The sequence below is a fragment of the Artemia sp. Qi Xiang Cuo genome, chromosome 8 (genome assembly GCF_049724085.1).
Source record: "Artemia sp. Qi Xiang Cuo chromosome 8, ASM4972408v1, whole genome shotgun sequence".
Lineage (NCBI taxonomy): Eukaryota > Metazoa > Arthropoda > Branchiopoda > Anostraca > Artemiidae > Artemia > Artemia sp. Qi Xiang Cuo.
The window spans coordinates 77,527,162-77,548,666 of NC_142801.1; the positions used below are offsets into that span (position 1 = coordinate 77,527,162).

The 21,505-nt window shown below is 35.6% G+C and overlaps 1 protein-coding gene across 1 annotated transcript in view; it reads right to left on the minus strand.

Moving 5' to 3' along the window:
• Window positions 1–3,392: 3,392 nt before the first annotated feature.
• The window catches only part of LOC148949810 (cyclin N-terminal domain-containing protein 1-like), a 44,387-nt gene continuing 26,274 nt past the window's right edge, over window positions 3,393–21,505 (minus strand). Inside the window, exons 4-7 of the mRNA XM_089093109.1 lie at window positions 16,038–16,197; window positions 13,483–13,684; window positions 9,578–9,704; window positions 3,393–3,719 (exon numbers count right to left, since the gene is read on the minus strand). Of these exons, the coding sequence (XP_088949235.1) occupies window positions 3,533–3,719; window positions 9,578–9,704; window positions 13,483–13,684; window positions 16,038–16,197 (676 nt within the window). The 3' untranslated portion in view covers window positions 3,393–3,532. The remainder of the gene's footprint in view (window positions 3,720–9,577; window positions 9,705–13,482; window positions 13,685–16,037; window positions 16,198–21,505) is intronic.

Here is a 21,505-nt window from a genome sequence, read left to right on the forward strand (position 1 = left end):
AAGACTCAATGACTACATCATAATCCAAGTTCTTCTCGCTGCCGCTTTGCCTGATTGGCGCAGACGACCTGGCGGTCAATTTAAGAATTGGTGGACAACTGCAAAAACGACCTCGACCCCATTGGCGGATTTCGAAAGTTTGGCAGAAATTGTGAGAGCTGCTAGATACGGTTTGCTGAAGAGCTTTCACAAGATCGTGACACATTGAGATCAACCATACGTAGTCTTCTAGATGCCGAATGAGGCGTCCGCGTCTGGTCCCGCAACAAGTACAAGTACAAGTAAGTAGATTTTTTCCATGGTATTTTCTTCTACCCCAATGAGAAGAAAGGTAGTTCTTAATTCCAAATTCCTCTCTTTGGTCCTTTATATCCATCTCTATTTTAAAATTAATTTGTTTACATCAAAATATTTTTACCCAGCAATACAGCCATAAAGATGTCAAATTTGTTAGATTACACTACTATTTTTGTAATTCCTGTCCCATTGAAACCTATATGCGTTTTCTTCCTTTTAGCGAACTTATATTCAATACGTTGGTTATTTCTGTGCTACATTACGCATTTGAAGGTTGGCTACCAAAAGCTTAAAAACCCTGAAACCTGGATATGTTCTACTGCAAATGCCTTCAATATACTTTTGAATGTCATGAGATAGAAACGGTAATGTCTATTAGGAATGGTAATGTCTGAAATAGAGCAATATTGGAAGGATTCAGCATTTTTTCCTTTCCAGTTGTATCAATAAGATTCAAGTTTTAGTTTGTTAAGAATTCAACTGGAGGTGGCTCAGGATCAGCTACGCACGGAGGACTTTATTTCGGGTGGAGGGCACAAATTTGAGAAAATGAAAAAAATCGGCAAATTATATGGAACTTCTGACTACTATAACTGCTGACGGCTCATCGCATCATCGAACAATCTGAGGCCTACATAACTACGTGCACGTTTCACCCGCCGAACTCTGTTCAGAACTTTAATTTTTACTCTGTCTAATGACGTTCCTACTTCCTTTAAATATTTTCTTATGACCCCTACCCACCTTGCGGTATAGCCCTGGCATGTGAAAATGGTCACATATTTTCATATAGCTGCTTACTTGATATACAACATGAAATAAGTGCCTTCAACGGTCCTTTGGAAACTTTGAACATGTGATAATTTATGAACATATAGAGCATGTGATAAATTATGGGGAAAACCTTATGTATCTTGGCTGGCGGCAGTTCCCAAAGCTTCTACCACTCTTTTTCTGCATGCGTGCATATAATTATAATAATAACAATAATGATTTAATTGGTACCCGGTCATACGAAAAAAAAAGTAAACTTGTACAAAAGAGAAAAAACAAAACATGAACAATCCAGCAACAGAAAAACAATTGAAGGAACAATAACTTCTTCAATTGGGCCACAAAGAAGGGGCCGTAAAGATTTTTTTTAGGGGGGGGGATGTGATTTTCTTTTTATAGAACAAGATAAACGATTAACTACGCATAGTCATTTTATCCTTCTTTCTCTCTTTTTTGGAGAAGGCACAAAATTTTACAGCAAAGAGTAAAAAAAGCAACAGCTTTATTTCTGAAAAGTTGGAAAAACATGCAAATTTCGCTTCAGTTCCGAAAATAAAAATTCAGATTATAATTTGAATGACTATAATGAGGTAGAATACCGTTTCATAAAGTCCTATAGAAAATACTTGATCGAATTTTGATTCGATCAAAATTTTGAACTGTTCTTGTCTTTAAAGCCGTCCTAGCCGAGTGGTTAGCACGCTAGATTTTGAAATACTTTGTCCTTGAGGACAGGGGTTCGGGTCCTGGAGTTTGGAACGAAGGTCAGTGTTGTGACTCTGTAAGCTCATGTAGCAATAAAAGCTTTCTGGCCGTCCTGATAGCGGTAGTGAAGATTGATCGCGTCAAGTCTAAAATTATACCTTAAACTGTGAACTTACACCTTATAAGTTCTCCGATGGCGCCGCTCATAGCGCTAAAGATTTTCTCGAGCTATCTGGAGATCCGATTCCCTGGGAGCGTTACCTTGGAGACATGCGAACTAATTACCTATTATTAGACTAGATCCAGACATATAAAATGAAATAAACACATAAAAAAAGGACAATAGATTTATTGAAATTACATACTTAGGTGCACAGCAATGGGTCACTTCAAATGATAATAACGGTGACAACTATGGAAGAATATAAGAATTTTGTCTGAGTGGTTTTGACTCTGATTTACGAATAATCCCCAAAAGCACTTCTACCCCACTATCAAACATAGCTCTTCAGTCCTGCGCCGTGAGAACTGGCTCAACATTGGCCCGAGTGGACCAAGGATGTGAACCCGTCGTCCAATAATCTTTCTTAACTATTTTTGATGATTTAGACGTTCACACGGTTTCTATTGTTTAAACTTCCTTAGAAATATTGTACGTAGCATAATTTTTATTACTCACTCTCTTAGCGAAATCTAAAGCCTGGATAGTGCCGTTCTTTGTCTGGGGGTCACTGCACTTTTTCTCTTTGCTGATTAAGGACTTCATTTTTGAAACTAGGTTTAATTTAAATATAGGAAATCGGAATTATCTTTAGAAAGAAGGAACTTTATTTTGGTATTTTAAATACATCGCATTTTACTCATGGTACACTCAGCCAGAGTCAAACCCAGCTCTAAAAGGGTACCTCGTGAAATCTGAAAAATGAAAAGAGGGAGGGTGTGCGAAAGCACACCCTCCCTAGTTTTCAGTTGTTCAAATGTAGCATTAGTTTAAAGAAAGAAAACTGGGTACTTACGCATTATATGTACCTTTACAAGAAAACCAGTCACGAAAAACCTGCCAGACAGGTTAATTCAAGAGACTGCTATAGAGTAATGCAATGCAAAGCGTGGTTTTCATTGCGTTTACGATATTTAAACTGTTGTTTTGGGGGTTTGGGGGGGGGGGCAGGTACCTAGGCTAGGTTAAGTATTTAATATATGCTGTGCTTTACCCCCCCCCCCCCTAATGTGCAAATACAGAGCCCAAATTTGTTTATAAACTATTATATATTCATCCTATTTTATTTTATTTCATTAGCATTAACAAAACTTGACTTTTTAGAAGGGCCCATATAATGCGTAAGTACCGAAAACTGTTAACAGTTTTTAAAGTTAATATTAATGAATGAATGAATTAAAATATATATATATATATATATATATATATATATATATATTTATTTTTGGGTAAGAAAAATAGTAGGAACGCGCGATGCGTTTAAAGCAGTCTTTTTTTTTAAGGGAAACATAACTTTTTTGAAAGAAAATGAGAATTTCACTGCGTCTAACCATTTCCTCCTTATTTTCTCTTTTCATGGTTACAAATAAAAGCAATAAAAGTGAATAGCGAACAGTAACAACAGCGACAAATTTATTTCCAAAAACCTGGGGAAAATAACAGAGATCTTACAGAAGTCCAAACTAACGTCGAATTGGTATAAAACAAAATCTCGAAACTCCAAAAAAGAAAACAAAAAGTGACAAAAACATAATATTATTCAAGAACTGTTTTAATAATGCAGCCAGAAAGGACAGCAAAGTCATTAGGCTCAATGCCAACTGTTTGCCATAGTGACTTTGTAATTGAACCAGCCAGTCTGGGTTTAACCGTCATCGCCGACGCATGAATCACACCAGAAGCCATCAAAAAATGATCACGAATTACAACTTCAAAACTTTCCCTAAAGAGAGAAGAAAAAACGGGTACAATTGAAATAAAACATTAGAAAAAAAAAACAACAACAAACTTTAAACAATAATAATCCGAATATTTCGACTCTATGTCCGGGAGCACATAGAAGAAGCAAATTTAAAGAGAAAAAAAAACAAGTAGAGGTTCAAAAGGTTAAATCGATATCGAAATTACTGCGTCCAATATATATTACATCAAACATATCTTTTTTAATGTAAGAACTCAGAAGAGCAAAGACACACTAAAGCCATACAGATGGCCGATCATTGATTTTTTTATATATATATTAGCGGGGACAGGGACTTGATTTCCTCTTTTCTCACATAAATAAATTTTCGATGACCAACAAAAGTAATTGCAACAAAACTAATTACTATCGATCACCAAGATCCAGAAAAGATGAGATCGGGTCTCAAAATCTTCTTAATTGACACTATTGTTTCTACTGCTAGAACATTTTATTCTGAGATACCTATTATTATGTTCTTTTCTAGAAGATAAGAGGTCCCCCTTACTCCAGTCACCCCTCTCCTGTTTCTGAGCATTTGTTCAAAAAAAAATTCAGGAGCAAAAAGCCCAACTAGCGTAAAGACAGAGGAGTTGATGTTATTTAATTAATATTCTTTTTTAATACTATACCAAGGGTTACGCTAAATACGAGGAAGGCAATCGCTCCCTTGAACCCTTGGAAAAATGGTTCGAGAGTAAAACAAAAATCTCATTCAGGTTATTTGTTTCTCAAAATAAAATATAATTTTCCAAAAAAATACTAACGTATCTGCAATAAGTGGGGAGCTTACGTTACCTCAACGTCCGTATTGGACACTTCATCCTTCATTCAAATAAACATTTTCACTAAAGAGGGGAGATCAGAGGCAAAGTCCATAATCATTCGATTCAACTGACGCAAATCTCATAGAAAGTTGAAAAATTCCTAAAAAAGTTTGAAAGGACCTAAAAAACTTTTTAAGGACTTAAGTACCCCTCTCCTCACAAAAGAATCTGTTGGCCGACATTCTAATAGATGGCGTGCATCTATGGGATACTTTATAGCAGTTAATTTTATTTGGTAAACGACCTCTAATAAGGGTACACTTTTATGCACCGCGTACATATTAAGGGACCATTGGTATAACGCACATCAGTATGATTTATGAGGCTGGGAAGCTAGATAAATGCTCTCTTAATCGTTCTTAGAATATTTGATCAGCAATAGATTGGCCCTGTCCAGGTCAAAATTCCGTTTCACAGGATAAAAGGATAACATTTATTACTTTTCTGTCGTCGGATCTCTTTTGTTACTTAAAAATAGAATTACATCTTCAAATTTTCACTCAAATGGGCCATAAAGATCTGTCGTTCAAATGGGCCATAAAGATCTGTCGTCAGATCTCTTTTGTTACTTAAAAAGGGAACTACATCTTCAAATTTTCACTCAAATGGCGCCATAGAGATCTGTTGTCGGATCTCTTTTGTTACTTAAAAAGGGAACTACATCTTCAAATTTTCACTCACATGGGGCCATAAAGATCTGTCGTCGGATCTCTTTTGTTACTTAAAATGGAACTACATCTTCAAATTTTCACTCAAATGGGGCCATAGAGATCTGTTGTCGGATCTCTTTTGTTACTTAAAAAGGAAACTACATCTTCAAATTTTCACTCAAATGGCGCCACAAAGATCTGTCGTCGGATCTCTTTTGTTACTTAAAATGGAACTACATCTTCAAATTTTCACTCAAATGGGGCCATAGAGATCTGTTGTCGGATCTCTTTTGTTACTTAAAAATGGAGCTACATCTTCAAATTTTCACTCAAATGGAAAAAAAAAAAAAAAAAAAAAAAGGCTGACCATGTTTTTCTCTGGAAAAACAAGAAATTTAATAATTTTAAGATAGTGGATTTAGAATTCTCGTGCATGTCGAATTTCATCGTGTAATGTTCATCAACATTACCTGCATGTTTGAGGGAGTTTACATCTTTTTCTAAAATGACACATACTTTCACACACTAATACTGAATAATATTTGAAAAACTAATAAATTTTAGATATTCAGGATCAGCATAAACAGCAGATATGCTATTGTAATCAAAACTTCGTTCTTTAGTTTTGGTTTCTACTTTACCAAGGCTTCTTTAGTGAAAGTCTGTTGCTACGAGCTGTTTGATCCTTGAAGGTTATCTTAAATTTTAACTACTTGAGTCGTCCTAGCCGCGTAGTTAGCGCTCTGGACTTGAAAGCATGAAGACAGAGGTTCGAGTCCTGGTTATTTGGTTTGGAATGGGGGTCAATGGTGTGACTATTTTTATCAGGATATTTTCCCCTTTTATGTACGTTTCCATCCTGTTCTCTAAAATTGGGTTCATTTTCTCAGGCTCACAACCTTTTATAGATAAATTCAAAACTTAATAAGTTCTAGATAAATAGAATTATCTGAAAAATATAATTCTTTTGATGTATTTACGGTGAGACATTTTATAGAACTTTTTGTAGATAACTTCAAACTTGATGAATTCTAGATATTTAGAATTATTTCGAAAAGTATCTAAAGAAGGGAAAAGCATTTAAAGAAGGGAAACGCTAGATATTTAGAATTATTTCGAAAAGCATCGAAAAGCATCGAAAAGCTTCTAATGTATTTACGGTGGGACTTTTTATAAAAAGGTAAAAAAAAATGGGTAAAGAATACGGTAATACGGTATTGGATTTTACAATCTCTACCAGATTTGCTGATCTCCGTTTCAGTGCCCTTCAGCCAGGAAGTGCAATGGGGGAGGGGGGGGTTGTCATCCTGTGCTTTCGCACACCCATCCTATTTACCTTCCCCAGATATCTCCAAGTACCCATTTAGAACTGGTTCGGCTTTGGCTGAGCTTACAGAGTCTCGCTACTGACTACCGTTTAGACCAATTAATCAACAACACCCGAACTTGAACTACTGTCCTCAGATACAAAGGGTCTCAATTCTAATGCGCTAGCAACTCGGCTAGGACGGCTTCTAAATTTATGCATAATCTAAAATTTAATGAATTCTAGATATTCAGAATCATCTCAAATCCAATTTTTTTAATGAAAATATTGCTGAGGGGCTGACAACTTTCGTCCAATTACAGAAATATTAGTTTTTTTTTGTTCCTATATTCACGGCGTAAGGTACTTAAAAGTATCTGATATGCCGCTATCCAATTACCTCATTTTGAAACCTCGAGGTTTTAAATGTCTGTTGAACCTTCTTTTGAAGGAGTCAACAGATTTTCCGGGATTTGCAGGAATAACATCCCCAGGAAGATCGTTCCAGATAGAAGTGCAACGCCGGATGAAACTCTTCCTTAAGTGCTCGGTTCTTGGCGTGTCCTCCTTTAGATAATTGGATCGAGCTGCGTGCCTTCACGTCTGCTTTGTCGGTTGGACGAAAGGGTGAAAAATGCGAGAGAGCTCGTTTAAAGGAGGCGAATTCATGTACTTGTAGAAAACAGCCATCAACGCTACATCAAACCTTTTATTTAGAGGCTGGAGCGAGTCATTTGTAGAGGCACAGCCCGCCCTGTTTGCAATATTCTGGATCTTCTGGATCGCAGGAGGTTCTCACCCGATGAAGGTGGTTATTCCAAGAAAGATCGGTTGAGAAATGAATCCCCACTAGACGAAGCTCGTTTCATTTTCATTTCTTTCATTATCATTCTCTTTACAGTTTCATTTTTGAAAATGAAACTAGGGTATCCACGCGGCACCTTTGATCGGGTAATCAGAAGCTCCTTTGTTTTCGATGTATTAAATTTGATGATCAATGTATCAAACCACTTTCAATTTTATAGTGATCCATCTGTAAGGAAAGGGAGGTTTGTGTTGGGTCTTCGTGTTTCGGAATGGCTGAGTGTGTCGTGGTATCGTCGGCAATGTAATATAGAGGGCTTGCAAGGTTGTCTCCTATGTCATTTATGTGGATAAGGAAGAGTGTAGGTCCCTAGACACTGCCCTGGGGTACCCTTCTTTCACTGAATATTCTCGGGAAATAAACCCGTCGAGGACAGCCCGCAGTGATGATCTGAAAGAAGGCTCTCAATCATTCTTAACAGACATCCATGAACACCGTACGTATGGAGTTTCTTTAGCAGGCCAGGGTGCCATACTCAGTCGAAATCTTTGGAAATGTTAAATGACAATAGCCTAATGTCGTACCCCCCGGCCAGAAGTTCTATCCACTCCTGATGCGGGGCCGCTAGGTAGTGGGGTTAAATGGGGGGGGGGGGCAAGAACCTTTTCTTATCTAGGGTAATTCTAACATTTCTATAAAGAATTGCACAAAAACAAACCTCAATTTCTCGAGGTCTTGTTATACGAAAGTTAAACTTGTTAAGTCTTATTATACAAAAGTTAAACTTGTTAAGTCTTTTCATAGTTAAACTTTTGTATACAGACCAGGACATTGAGGAGGACCGCAGCTACCTCATACTTACAAGAATCCTGAATATAAAATTAAAACAAACAAGGAAGAAATACTGAAATGTAAACAATTAGCGAGGTTACAACTTGAAACGAACAAAATGATCCTATATATAAAGGAGGGGGCTGCCACTCCATCTATTCTCTAGTATTTAAGTTAAAGCTTGACTTTTGTTTCAATACTTCCAGAACGATGGCTCTTACACAAGAGCAATATGACGAAAATAACGTTTTTTTTTTTTTTTTACAAAAATTCCAAAAAAATCAAAGGGATGATTTATCCACCTTTTTTTTAAGCGACACAATTTTTGGTTCAGTTTTTTTTTTTAAAGTCTATCGACAAATAAAACACTTGCAATTACCACCCACACTAAAATGCTTTCAGTGAAGCACAGATCAAACTTTATCGTATAGAGCAGTAGGCACCAGTCCTATCCATGTTACAGAACAGTTTTAAGTTTTACTATCAAACTTTATTTTCATTTTAAATTGCTTGAATAAGCTGAAATAAAAGAAGAACCAGTATTTTTTTTTTTTTTTTTTTTTTTACAAAAGATTCCTTCTTACTATTTATGTTTTTTGATTATATCATCCATAAGGCTACTATTGCTTCATTAAAAAATCTTCTTAATTCTTTATTACTCTTTCAATTATTTATTTTATTGCAATCATTACTTACTTTCACTTATTTATATAGCTTATTTTTTCTTTTGGTCTCTGAAGTCTCCATTTCAAATTTTTCATATCCTTCATTATTCATTTAACCCAAGTATTGTATTTAATTCTGGTAAATAGATTTAGAGCAGATTCGAAAGCAAAAAATGGTACATAGCCTACTAGCAATTAACACAACGATAGTAAATCGTACAAGATGTATGCTTTTGAGTGTACATTAAGCAAATTCAGTTTAAAGCAAAATCGGTATTACTTTGACAACCTTCGACAATTTATCGTACATTTTCGGGAAATACGATATTGATAACTTTCAGCTTTGTTTGATTTAGGATTATTTACTTCGTTATTTCATGAATTTTCCACGTTATTTCGTGAGTTCTATAATACCATTCAAATTATTAATAATTATTTAAATTTCTGAACACGAAGTTAAATTAGATTGGCTTTGGTAATTACTTAAAATCCTTGAACTTTTCGGAGACGTCAGACGAAATCTATTAAATACAATAGAAATTTTTCTGGGAGTCAGCAGGTGGTATTTTGTATTTTATAAATTATATACAAACAGCCCAACCAAACGTATTGGTTTGAATGATTTTTTTTTATATAGATTCAGATATTTAGTTTTGTAGTCATGTACAATCTTAACAAAAATACCTATTAGTTAAAAAAACAGACTGTTAACACAAAAAAATCAACATGGAAGTTTCAAAGAAACGCAATCCTTACTTAGCTTCCTGACTGGGTTCAACGCCTTCCCCAACTAGCTCGGAAAAGAAGTCACGGTAGATCTTACTCTTCTGAAACTGAACCAAATCTAAATACTCTACACCCATGTTATAAATCTCCTTCAAGTCTGAAATATTTAAGCTTTGAAATTATAAAAAGCAACTCTTACTGAAGCGATCTTCACCACCTATTCATGGACCGTAGACGTATAGCTGGACACCTAGGCTTGATTTAATTTTAACATTAGGCCAAGGAGGGGAGGGGAAGCAATAGAAATGATAAAACATGGAAAAACAATTATGATATTTTCGCTAGTTTTAAAAAGACATTCAAACGAAAGAATGGTTATGATACAATGATAATATAATGGCATAGAACATACATCCGGGACAAGCCTAAGATCCACAGAATATAGGCCACTGTCATAAATAATTTAAAAACGTGTTTTTTTTTTCTAATTTATAGTGAATATGTTGACTGCAACATAGGGTGAGATTTTTAGTCAACCGATATTTCAGGTTAACGAACTTAAATTCAGTCCCTTCGGAAGAGCTGTTTCCCTATGCCAATGGTGTCAGATGGCTGTGGACACGAGAAGGTATCTAATAGAAGAATTTCCATCCGGGATTACGTACTGGATAGACATTACCTTAGACCTTATTTCAGCCTGTGCCGCCAAGGGCACCGAGGGCATCGAGGAAGAGCATCTAATCATTCCATTGGTTTGCTGCAGCTGACACATCCTCGCACTCGGATGGATAAAAGTGTTAAGGCTGGTCAGTCTAGTAACTGTGTCGTTGTGTATTCCTTGGCCTTCCCTGCGACAGGTGCCCGTTGTTTGCCAGCAAAGGATCCTTTTCAGAAGTCGCTGGCCATCCATTCGTAGGATATGTCCTACGTTTTTCCATCTAAGCACTCTGATGATGTTGGTCACAAGTGGTTGTGTAGTCGCATCTCGAACTGACAGGTTTGTAACTTTCTAGGTCCAATTGATATTCAATATTCTTTGAAGGCACGTGTTTTTGAAGTATGAATTCATCTATATTGTTATTGGTTTAGGCACCAGGTCTCCGAAGCATAAAAGAGTCAAGCAGCACCTTGCTGTTAAAAGGCCAAAGTTTCAAGCGGAGAGAGAGATTTTGGGACCGCCATACCTTTCGAAGCCTGTTAAAGGCGCCACTTCCCTGTCCAATTTTTGCCGAAACTTCTTGTGTCGTTGAGCCAGTATTACCGACCAGCTTGAGACATTTAGTAATTTGAGTAAGCTTGAGGGTATAATTGTAGAGGGTAAGGTCCGACAGCTGGCAGTAAATATGATATGGATGAATAAATCTGTCCCTAGTCCCAAAATAGTTGTTCGTTTATTGTATTTTTTTTGGGGGGGGGGGGGGGTGTGTTAAAGCAATGGGCCCTTGTGGCCTGAGGTTCGACTGAGTTTGGTGAGTCCGCCCTAGTAATAATATTTTCAGCCCATTAGCTTGAAAAATGTGGTATATCTCATATCGCTGGCGGAAATTTGTGCTGATGATAAGAAAATTGCATTTTACAATATCTCAATCTTAGAAAGCCCTTATTTGAACTATCAGCTGCTAGTCTCTAATAACAGTTGAAAGGCCCAAATTTATTTTACTGTTCTTTCTGCACTGAGCTCTGCAGTTACCATCAATAAAGTTCCTTTTATCACTAAGAAATTGAAGTTTATGATAAGAATAAAAATTTTGCCACACCCTAGTCCTGAAACAAAAACCCTCCTTGTAAAAGCAACTGATCTTTTGAATGACGTAAATACATTTTGCATTCCCATCACCCTATCTTGAATAATTTCATGCACGTAATTGTGTTTTACTGTCCATTAATTTTTTCTTTCCTAGGCATAATTGATAACTAAGTGTTCCTACAAAAACACGAGATGGACGTTACTGCTGCAACACACTAGCTTTATTACTGGTCATCAGTGCGTCCCGAGGGGCCCCCCCCCCTTTACTTTTTTGGAATTCGGTAAAATTTTCGCCGAAGGCGAAAATTTTTGCGGAAATTTAGCAAAATTCTTGATTTCTGTAGAAAATTCGACATAAATCAGGTAGCGATTCGGTAAAATTTGCGAAGATCGCCCCCCCGAATAAAATGAGTCTCGGGAAGCCCCTGCTGGTTATAGATTCTGGGGAGGCGCAAATATATACATAAACTACATACATTCAGGGAAATAATTAGAGTTTTTGGATTCCCCATTTCTTTATTAAAACTCGTTAAACAAATGCTTGTTAAATCACTATTGAATCCTTAATTAAATCATTAAATCAGGAGCCTTGTATTTGTATTTCTTTCATAGCAAACTCTTTGTAATTAGATAAATATCTTTATCTGACATTACTGGGGAAAACTTTCTGTTTTAATTACATTTTCATGATTTGGCGCCCCTGAGAATAAATTTAGCTAGTATCTTTATGGCCTTAATAATTTATACAGTTGAAAAACTAGCTCACAGCCAAGATCCAGGAGGGAGGTTAGGGGTTTCCCTATACAGTAGAAGGTTATTTTTTTTTTTTTTTTACATTGAGTTACAGGCAATTGAAATATAATCTGCATACTATCTTCTGAGTTGCCACGGCCATTATTATTATTTTTTTTATAACGCCCTTCGCAGCACTCACCCGCGTAGAATCTAGGAGCTGTTACGACACTAATTAACTTGCTTTTACTCAGGGTTTTCTTCTAGGGACGTCTATTCTATTTCCTCTGGAAATATCGATTCTATTTCCTCTGGAAGAAATCAACAAACAATTTCCAAGGGATGAAGTAAATACTTCTAAGACCACACTGGATATACATGGAGTTTGATAAAACGTGTTTTCTCTGTCTCGTTACATCTTAATGATCTTTTTTTGTGTCGAGTCCAAAGGATGACTTGACGGAGATCCTTGGTGAAATACCTGTTTTATTTAAATCCCCCTCGTTTCTTGATTTCTTAATTTTTTTCCGTTTTTTTATCAAGCGTTAAAGGTTGAAGTCCCTTGGAGGACCATTCCAAGTCTGATTAGCCTATTTTGGAAATACTCAGTGCAGGGTATCTCCTCTTGGAGATAGTGTAAGCCTGCTACATTTCTGTGTGCTTTTTTGCCAATGATACTACATCAAATCTCTGACTCAAAAAACCATGGTCTCTTCTTATAGGCTTAATTTCATCCTAGAGAGCGCTGTAGCTTTATTACTGCATGGCACCTATTTAAGTAGCAGCAGATAAAAGAGGCAAAATAAGACATTATTAGAATTTATGAGCAAATCATAAGGCCTCAAGGAGGTTGGGACCTACGGAAATTGGCTCCTGAATAATAAATATGGCCTAAATTTTGAGAAAAAGTTGTCGTGATAAACTAGCAAACTCTACTGATTCGAATATAAAATACAAGTTCACGAGTCAATTCAGAAATATACATTTCTTTCAATAAAAATTTCCAATCTTGAATTAACCACACAATTTTTTTTTTTTTTATCAGTATCAATCCAAACTAAATTCCCCGCAATTACTGTTGTAACTATACTGTTGTAAATAAAATGTCGGATATAATTCTGAGAGTCGAGATTTTTGCAACAATGGTAGAATAAGATTTAATAAACTTGTATCAAAAGTCTATCCTTAGATAACAAAATAAAACGCATACAAAGGAATAGAATGCCAACAAATAAAACAATATTGCGTTGAGATACAACTTTTCATTTAAGTACGCTTTATTTTTTTTTCGTTTTATATAAACGTGCTTTCGGTATAATAATTGTTTTTTTTTCAGCTAAGTATAAAAATCTAACTTATAAAAAGCTTTTTTACAGTTAAGTTTTAGCAAACACTGCTTAAGCAGAATCCAATAAAACTTGGAAAAGACCACATATTAAAAGAAAATCAGAAATACCGTTAGAAGTGGCTCCACCAAGATTCTCCATCTGCATAGCAACAGCACCAAAAGTGATATCATAAAAATCTAGGAGCGATGGAGCTTTCAGTTTAAACTTGAGCGTTTCTAACACTCTGATCTCAGATTTTCCAATTGATGCCATTTGAAACTGCTTGGGACCTTTGTTCACTATACTTAGAGCATCCGCTTTTGTAACACACTAAAAATAACAATGTAAGCTTTAAGAATTTTCAAGGAATTTTTTACAATTTATTATTAAATATTTAATTTGTTTGTAAATTAGATGCCAACATAAGGAAGATACCTCTGCTACTACGCAAATGTTCAAAGGCCATTATTTTTCTATAAAATGGTAAATTTTGCCGTGTTTTATAACCTTTTTCGTAACAAACCTTTAAATATCTTTTCATTTATCACCTTTAAATATCTTTTCATTCATATCTTTTCATTATCAAATAAACTAATCTAGACTTCAGACCACAGTATATAAGTAATAAATTATTTTTACAGTGCCTAATTAATAGATTATTTTTACAGTGCCTAATTAATAGATTATTTTTACAGATTATTAATTATTTTTATACAGTGCTTCAGACATAAAAAATGTCACAACTTTAGATATAGTAAAGGTGCTTAGATAAATGTAAAGGTGCGATTTTTACAAGAAAAAAGTGAAAAGGATAAAAATCATTATAATAAAAAAAAAATATCCAAAGTAAAGTTTTGGGTTGCTTGAAGCTCTCGTTAAGTCCCCGAACTTTAAGGGCGCGTCTCCCTCTTCAGACTGCGATGCGGTTACACCTATCAATGATTCTATCACATAGGACTCTTCGCAAGAAGAGTCCTATGAATAAAAATTGAGTTCTCCAGCAGCTAAGTTCTTCAACTGAGTCCAATCGAATAGATAGTATTTGGAGCTTCCTGTTTACAATGTGCCTCAAATGTTCTATTTGTAGTGTTTTTTAGGAGAGGTAATCAAAGGAGTCTTTTGTTCACAGAAAGTGTCCAGGGAGAATTTAGAGAATTTCTTTTTCAACTAGAAACACCTGCCAGAATCCTGTAGCGACATCGATTGGTCATATTTCTTGACAACTTTACAGTCTTCCGTAAGAACTTGGCCTTAGTGAGGATGCCATTCTTTTAACGATGAATGCCTCCAAGACAGCGGGTGGAGTTCTACTATCTCGGATATCACACATCTCCATCAAAATCTCCACACAGCGATTGGAGTTCTACTATCTCGAATATCACATATCTCCATCAAGATCTCCACACAGTGGGTGGAGTTCTAGTATCTCAGATATCACACGTCTCCGTCAAAATTAACATAGCAAAATTGCTTGGTCATTTGTACTTAGCAATTTACCAATTTTTGCTAAAACTTTGGCAGGGCTATCAATATGTCAAATGTCTGCTTGCCAAGACCTTATCCTTATAATACCGATAAACAATTGCTGCCATAAATTGCTCTTAACTCGACACTATTTATCCTAATTAATTTGCGCTAATGATGTTGCTAATACCGTTTTGCTATGATGGATAAATGACCATTGCCTAGTTATTTCTGTCCCTATTATTTTGTGTTTTTGCAGTTGCTTGTCTTGTATATTTCTATGCTAGGTATACTTTTTGCTTAAAATTTATATTTCATCTTTTTAATCAAAGGTTGACTAAGATTATTTATGAGGTTAGAGAAAGGAAACATCGTGTTACTAGAGACTAGTACACCAGAGAAAACACATGAAAAAAACAATAAGATCTGGCTATATAAAGTCAGACGAATTGTATCAAGAGCCTATTTTATTCTCATTGAAGGAAAACACACATTGATTTATGCGCTTGGAGAAAACTAACATCATATTGTTTAAGCGAAGTGCAGAGGAAAAACTAGGACATGAGTATAAGAAAATATTATGACTTGGAGCCGTAGTACATTGTACCACCATGGAATAGTATACGTCTGAAGTCATCAATTCTGGAAAAAGGTACTTGTATGATATACTCCCAGTAGCTCAAGAAGTGAAGTTAGGTTAATCCTAGTAAAATATACCTAAGTATGATAAAAAAATAATATTTTGGAAACAAATTCGGGCTATATATTTGCACATTAGGGGGGGGGGGGGTAAAGTATCGCGGGTCTGCATGCAAAATGTGTTAGCTACAATTATTCTGATATTATGAAGTAAGAATTTTTTTCTGACTTCACACTGTCACAATACTTTACCACATCCCTCCCTAATGTGCAAATAGCCCGAATTATATATTTCCCATCTATTCTATCACTTCTCTTTGTCTTTTCTCACGCTAAGTTGAAATAAACTGGAGAAAGAAACCAGTTTACAGCGCGTTAATGCATGAACCACTTGAGCTGCAGGGGGCCAATTTGTTTTTCTTCGATTTTACCGATTTTTTTCAATGGTAATAAAAAAGAGAAAAAAAAATCAATTTTGTAATTTAGGGAGGGGGGGGGGCTCAAAACCCTTAGTTGATTATTGCCCCACCCCCGATTGGCGGTCCTGGCATAAAAATTACAAACATAAAAATACATTTACCCGAGAAGTGCAATTCATTTTCGATGCTATTTGGACACACGAAACTATCCTTAATAGCGTTTGCTCTTGGCTTTTGCCAATGATATTCCTCCATTCTTCTTTCTTGCAACTTGAACCCTGAACATGGGCATTTAAAGTTTTATATAATTCCGACATGAACCTAAAAAGAAGGAGGGAATCTGTTACAAAAGAATTACAGTGGTACAAATATAAGATATGTTTTCCCTATGGGGGCAGCCTATTGGACAGGGGAGGAGCAAATGCATCGTCTTCTGTCAAAACGTAGCTTTCAGTTCATCTCGAAGATTTTTCGAAAGGACAATAAGTTTTATAAAATTTTATTGCATAAACTTTATGAAAAGAAGTAGTCAGTGTTTCGATGGTGTTTAACAGAAACTGAATTCCCCCTATAAGAAAATGGTTTGCATATTAAATAATATACAAGTCTCACCAAAAATTGAATATTTCCACCAAGAGTTGCTAAGAAAGCTTGGGATGGGAGTTAATCCTTTTTTTAAACCTTTTTGTTTACAAATTTAAGTGTTGGAACGGCATACGCAATAAATCACAGAAATCTAAATGATTTGCATCATTTTCGAGTCCTGCTCCCCCCTCCAAGTCAGAACCCAAATACGATCACAGATATCATTATATTTCAAGATAATCTACTACTACTACTAACAACTCACCGCAGCACCAAGCAGCCTGAGGCCAAAACAGCAACGCACGCTCCTCCATCCCAATCTATTTAAAGGCTCCCTCTTTACACCCTCCCAGGAAGTTCCCATTTCCTTTAAATCTTTCTTTATGACATTCTCCCACCCAAGACGAGGACGACCTGCTTTCCATTTAGCTCTAGACAGTTGGCTGAAAGGACAATCTTTAACAATCCGTCATCCTTCATCCGCAGAACGTGCCCTAGCCATCTCAAACTCTCTTTCATTATAGCCCTAGAAAGTGGGATAGAACCATATTTTTCGTACAGCCTACAGTTTGAAAAACGGTCAGTCAGCGGGGTATTCAGAACAATCGGTTGGCAAAATCTCTGGAAGGCATCTAGTAAATCTTCATCCGCTTTTCAGAGCGCCCATACTTCATAGCTATATTTGACCACTGTCATAACTGTACCTTCCAATATTCTAAAATTGGTTTGCAGACTTATCTTCCTATTCTTCCAAACCTTTTTAAAACAATCTGGGCCTTGGCTATTCTACTTTTAACATCTTCACTGCTCCCAACGTCTTTACTAATAATACTACCAAGGTAAGTGAAGTTACCCACTTGATCAATCTTTTTGTTGCCCAACGTCACCTTTTCATCTTTGCTTATTCCTAGCTTTAGTGACTTAGTCTTCTTAACATTAATTTTCAAACCTATTCTAGCAACCTGAACTCGCAAAACCTCTAAAAGTTCATTCATTTTGCTCACAATTTCGTCTAGGATGCTTAAATCATCAGCATAATCTAAGCCTAGGAGATTTTTTCCTTCCCATTTGATTTCGTAGTCTCCCATTGCCTTTCTCGTGCTCTTCAAGACAAAGTCCATCAAAATTATCCATATAAAGGGGTATAGAACACAACCCTGCTTAACTTCTGATCAAACAGTTCGTGGTAACGAACTTTAAGTAAGGAGCGACCCGGCTCAATGGTAACCGAAACTCCAAAGAACGGAATTTTGATAACAATAGATATATCAAAAGAATCAGATTTTAATGGTGATTTCAAATATGCAATTTTCATCAACTTTAGTCTTACTTATAAAAAGTTACGCGCCTGAGAAAATTTGGCTGATTTTAGAAAAAAGGGGGAAAGACCCCCTAAAAGCTATAGAACCTTAATGTCACACACCATCACATCATCACATTCAGCGTATAAGAGAACCCTACTTTAGAGGTTTCAAGCATCTATCTACAAAAATGTGGAATTTTGCTTTTTTTGCCAGAAGAAAGATCACGGATGCGTGTTTATTTTTTTTTTTTTTCCCCAGGGGTGATCGTATCGACCCAGTGGTCCTAGAATATCGTGGGAGGGCTCATTGGAACGGAAATTAAAAGTTCTATCGCCTATTTTAAGTGACCGAAAAAATGGACGGCAACTAGGCCCCCTCCCACGCTCATTTTTTTCCCAAAATCACCCGATCAAAATTTTGAGATAGCCATTTTGTTTAGCATGGTCGAAAATATGATAATTATGTCTTTTATGATGACTTAATCCCCCGAAGTCCCCGGGGGGAGGGCTGAAAGCTATTAACTTTACCCAATGTTAACATATAGTATTGGTTATTGGGAAGTATACAGATGTTTTCAGGGGGATTTTTTCTGGTAGGTGGGAGGTGGGAGGGGGGGGTCGTTTGCTATATGTGAGGATCTTTCCATAAAGGAAGTTTTCATGGGGGAAGGGATATTGCTAAGGAGGAGGCGCCGGATTTCCCATCATTATTATAGAAAAAGATCAGAAATTAAATAAAAAAAAACAAGATTTTCACCTGAAAGTAAGGAGCAACATCAAAACTTAAAATGAACAGAAAGTATTACGTATATGATTGGGTTCACCCCCTAGTCATTACCTCGCTCTTTAAGCTAAAGATTTTTTAGTACTTTCATAAGAGCTATTTATTCCAATTAACGGCCTTTGTGATTAAGGGGTTATTTTTTAAAGAATTGGGACAAAATTCGAATTTTAGCTTAAAGCGCAAGGTATTGACTAGGGGCGAACCCCCTAAAATACGCACTAAAAATTTTTGAATATAAAATATTGTTACGTAAGTTAATTCGTAAGTTACGTATATTCATTACTAATAAAAACGTTCGTAAATAAAATTAAACAAGTTTCGAGAAAGCCATTTAACCAAATAAAAGTAAAATTAATATGCAATTTTTATTTTATTATTCGTGTATGGTGAGCCAAAATAAAAACCTGCATTGATTCAAAAACGTTCAAAAATCAAATTAAAAAAACAAGTTTTTTAACTGAAAGTAAGGAACGACGTTAAAACTTAAAACGAACAGAAATTATCCCGTATATGAAAGAGGCTGTCCCCTCCTCACCGCCTCGCTGTTTACGCTAACGTTTGACTTTCTCACAACTCTATTTTTTTTTAAACAATAAAAAACTTAAGCGTAAAGAGCGAGGCGTTGAGGAGGGGACAGCCCCTTTCATATACAGGATAATTTCTGTTCGTTTTAAGTATATATATATATATATATATATATATATATATATATATATATATATATATATATATATATATATATATATATACTACGAAAACTTTACGATAAAGAAAAGTTTTTTAAAAGAAAAGTAAAGGCCATATTAAACTTTAGAAGCCTACAATAACTCAAACTCAAAACGACCAGAAATTATTATTAAAGAATAAAAAAGGAAAGAAGAATAATTGTTATGGCTGTAACACTGCATATAAATTATATAAATGTATATACAGTGGGCTGTAATAATGCAAAAGGTAAATATAACATTAGTTTAAGAATGGAAAGAAAAACAAAGAATGAATTTACAACGATAATCAAGTTAAAAACAAGTTTTATTTGAACAATGCCATAACGTGATGACATTTGATTATGAAATTTGGTGCTTTGCATTGATATTTCAGTTCCAAAGTTCTATCAATTTTTTCTCAAAGGGAAATAACGTGGTGGGCATGAATACAGACTTGCAGCCAAATCAAATATAGTCACTTCCTTTTTTCACAAGTTTATTGATATTGGTTTGATTTTATTGTCTGTAGTACTGAGGAGCTAATGAAGGAGATGATCAAACACAAGTTTTTAAAAAGTTCGCCCCTTTGTTCAAAAAAGGAGATAATCAAATATTTGAACTACTAAAACTAAAATAATAATTTGCTAGTTTGTTTTCCTTGATAGGGATGTTTCTCGATTTCTTGATTCTTAAATTTTACTTCGTAATATGCACATGTGCGCAAAAAAAAACTTATAAATTGTTCAAGGGGAAGTCATCGCAGCCAGTTTTAGGGGTTTGCACTATTTCCTTATTTTTAGAAATTTAATCAACCCCCTGATCACCTTTTTAGAAATCCTACATAAGCCAAACAATTAAGTTATACCTGTGAGATGGGACAGTCGCAAACCACTTCGCCGGCAAACCAAGTTTCTTTCTGCTTTCGCAATGACGGATAATACAAATTCGCACCATTATTCAGTGACTGACAAATATATACTGACCCGCTAATGACAGAGTAAATGGGAGAAACTGTTTGTGTGTGCACCGAGAATGTAGTGCCAAAAACCATAAGCCTTGATCTTACTGTTATATTATCTATATACAGTAGCTTTAACTAAGGTTTTCCTAAAATCGCAAGGTGCTTCCCCTTTTATTCATATTCATAATCTTCAGTAGCTTATTTTTAACCACAGCCACCATATTTAAAAAAGTCATTTACCACACTATCACCACCTGGAGCCTTATTGTCTTTAATCCTTTTAGTACTGTCGCTAATTCTTCCTCACAAAGCAAATTTTTCTTTACATCCAAGGTATCACAAACTTTTCATTTTCCTCTGTATCTTTTCCTGCAACTGTATCTCTGTTTAGCACATTCTCAAAATGTTCCACCCATCTCTCTTCTCTTTAACTCTTTCCTTATCACTAATTGTGGCCCCATTCCTATCTTTAACTGGGCCAAGTCCGGATTGACTACTCCTTCTCAATTTATTAATATGCCAGAACAATATTTTACTATTATGCCGTCTAGCTGCATCTTCCAGATCCTTGGCAATTTTATCCATAGCCTCCACTACAAACCTCCATAGTTCATATTTTAATGCTTTCTCCACTTTCTTTGCATTCCTTTTGTTTTCATATGATCTATCACTCAGATAACTCTTGTACAATCCCCTTCTCCTCTCTATTAAACATAAAGCCTTTTCACTAATATTCTTAGCTGCAGTCCTAGCTTTCTTCCCTAGGACACCATCAGCAACTTCAAAAATTGTTTTTCTAAAATTATTCCAGCCATCTTCCACATTGTCAAATTTTAAACTCTCAAGTTTAGTATTCAACTGGTCCCTGTTTTCTAAATCTTCTGAGCCTTATTTTTACCCTCCCCTCGGTCTTTCGACAGGATTGATTTTTAATTCAAATATTGAAGACCAATTTTACAATATTTTTGAATCCATCTTTGTTTTCTCGTATAATGATATATTAAAGCATGTGCACATGAGGGGGGGGGGGGAGGATTTAAAAAATATTGAGATTTTGAGTGGGCACTGGTTCAAAGGCATACCCCCAGCAAATATACTAGTCATCAAGTATTTTGTCTCGGCTAAACCATATAATAAAAGTTGCTTTCCATAGCTAATGCAACTGCTGGATTCTAGTTTCACTATCTACAATATAACTATCTGAGCAGAAATATGTTATCACAAACTATAAACTCCCTGCATGGAACCCAAAGTATAACACAAGGTAATCCATGATTTTAGTTAGGTTA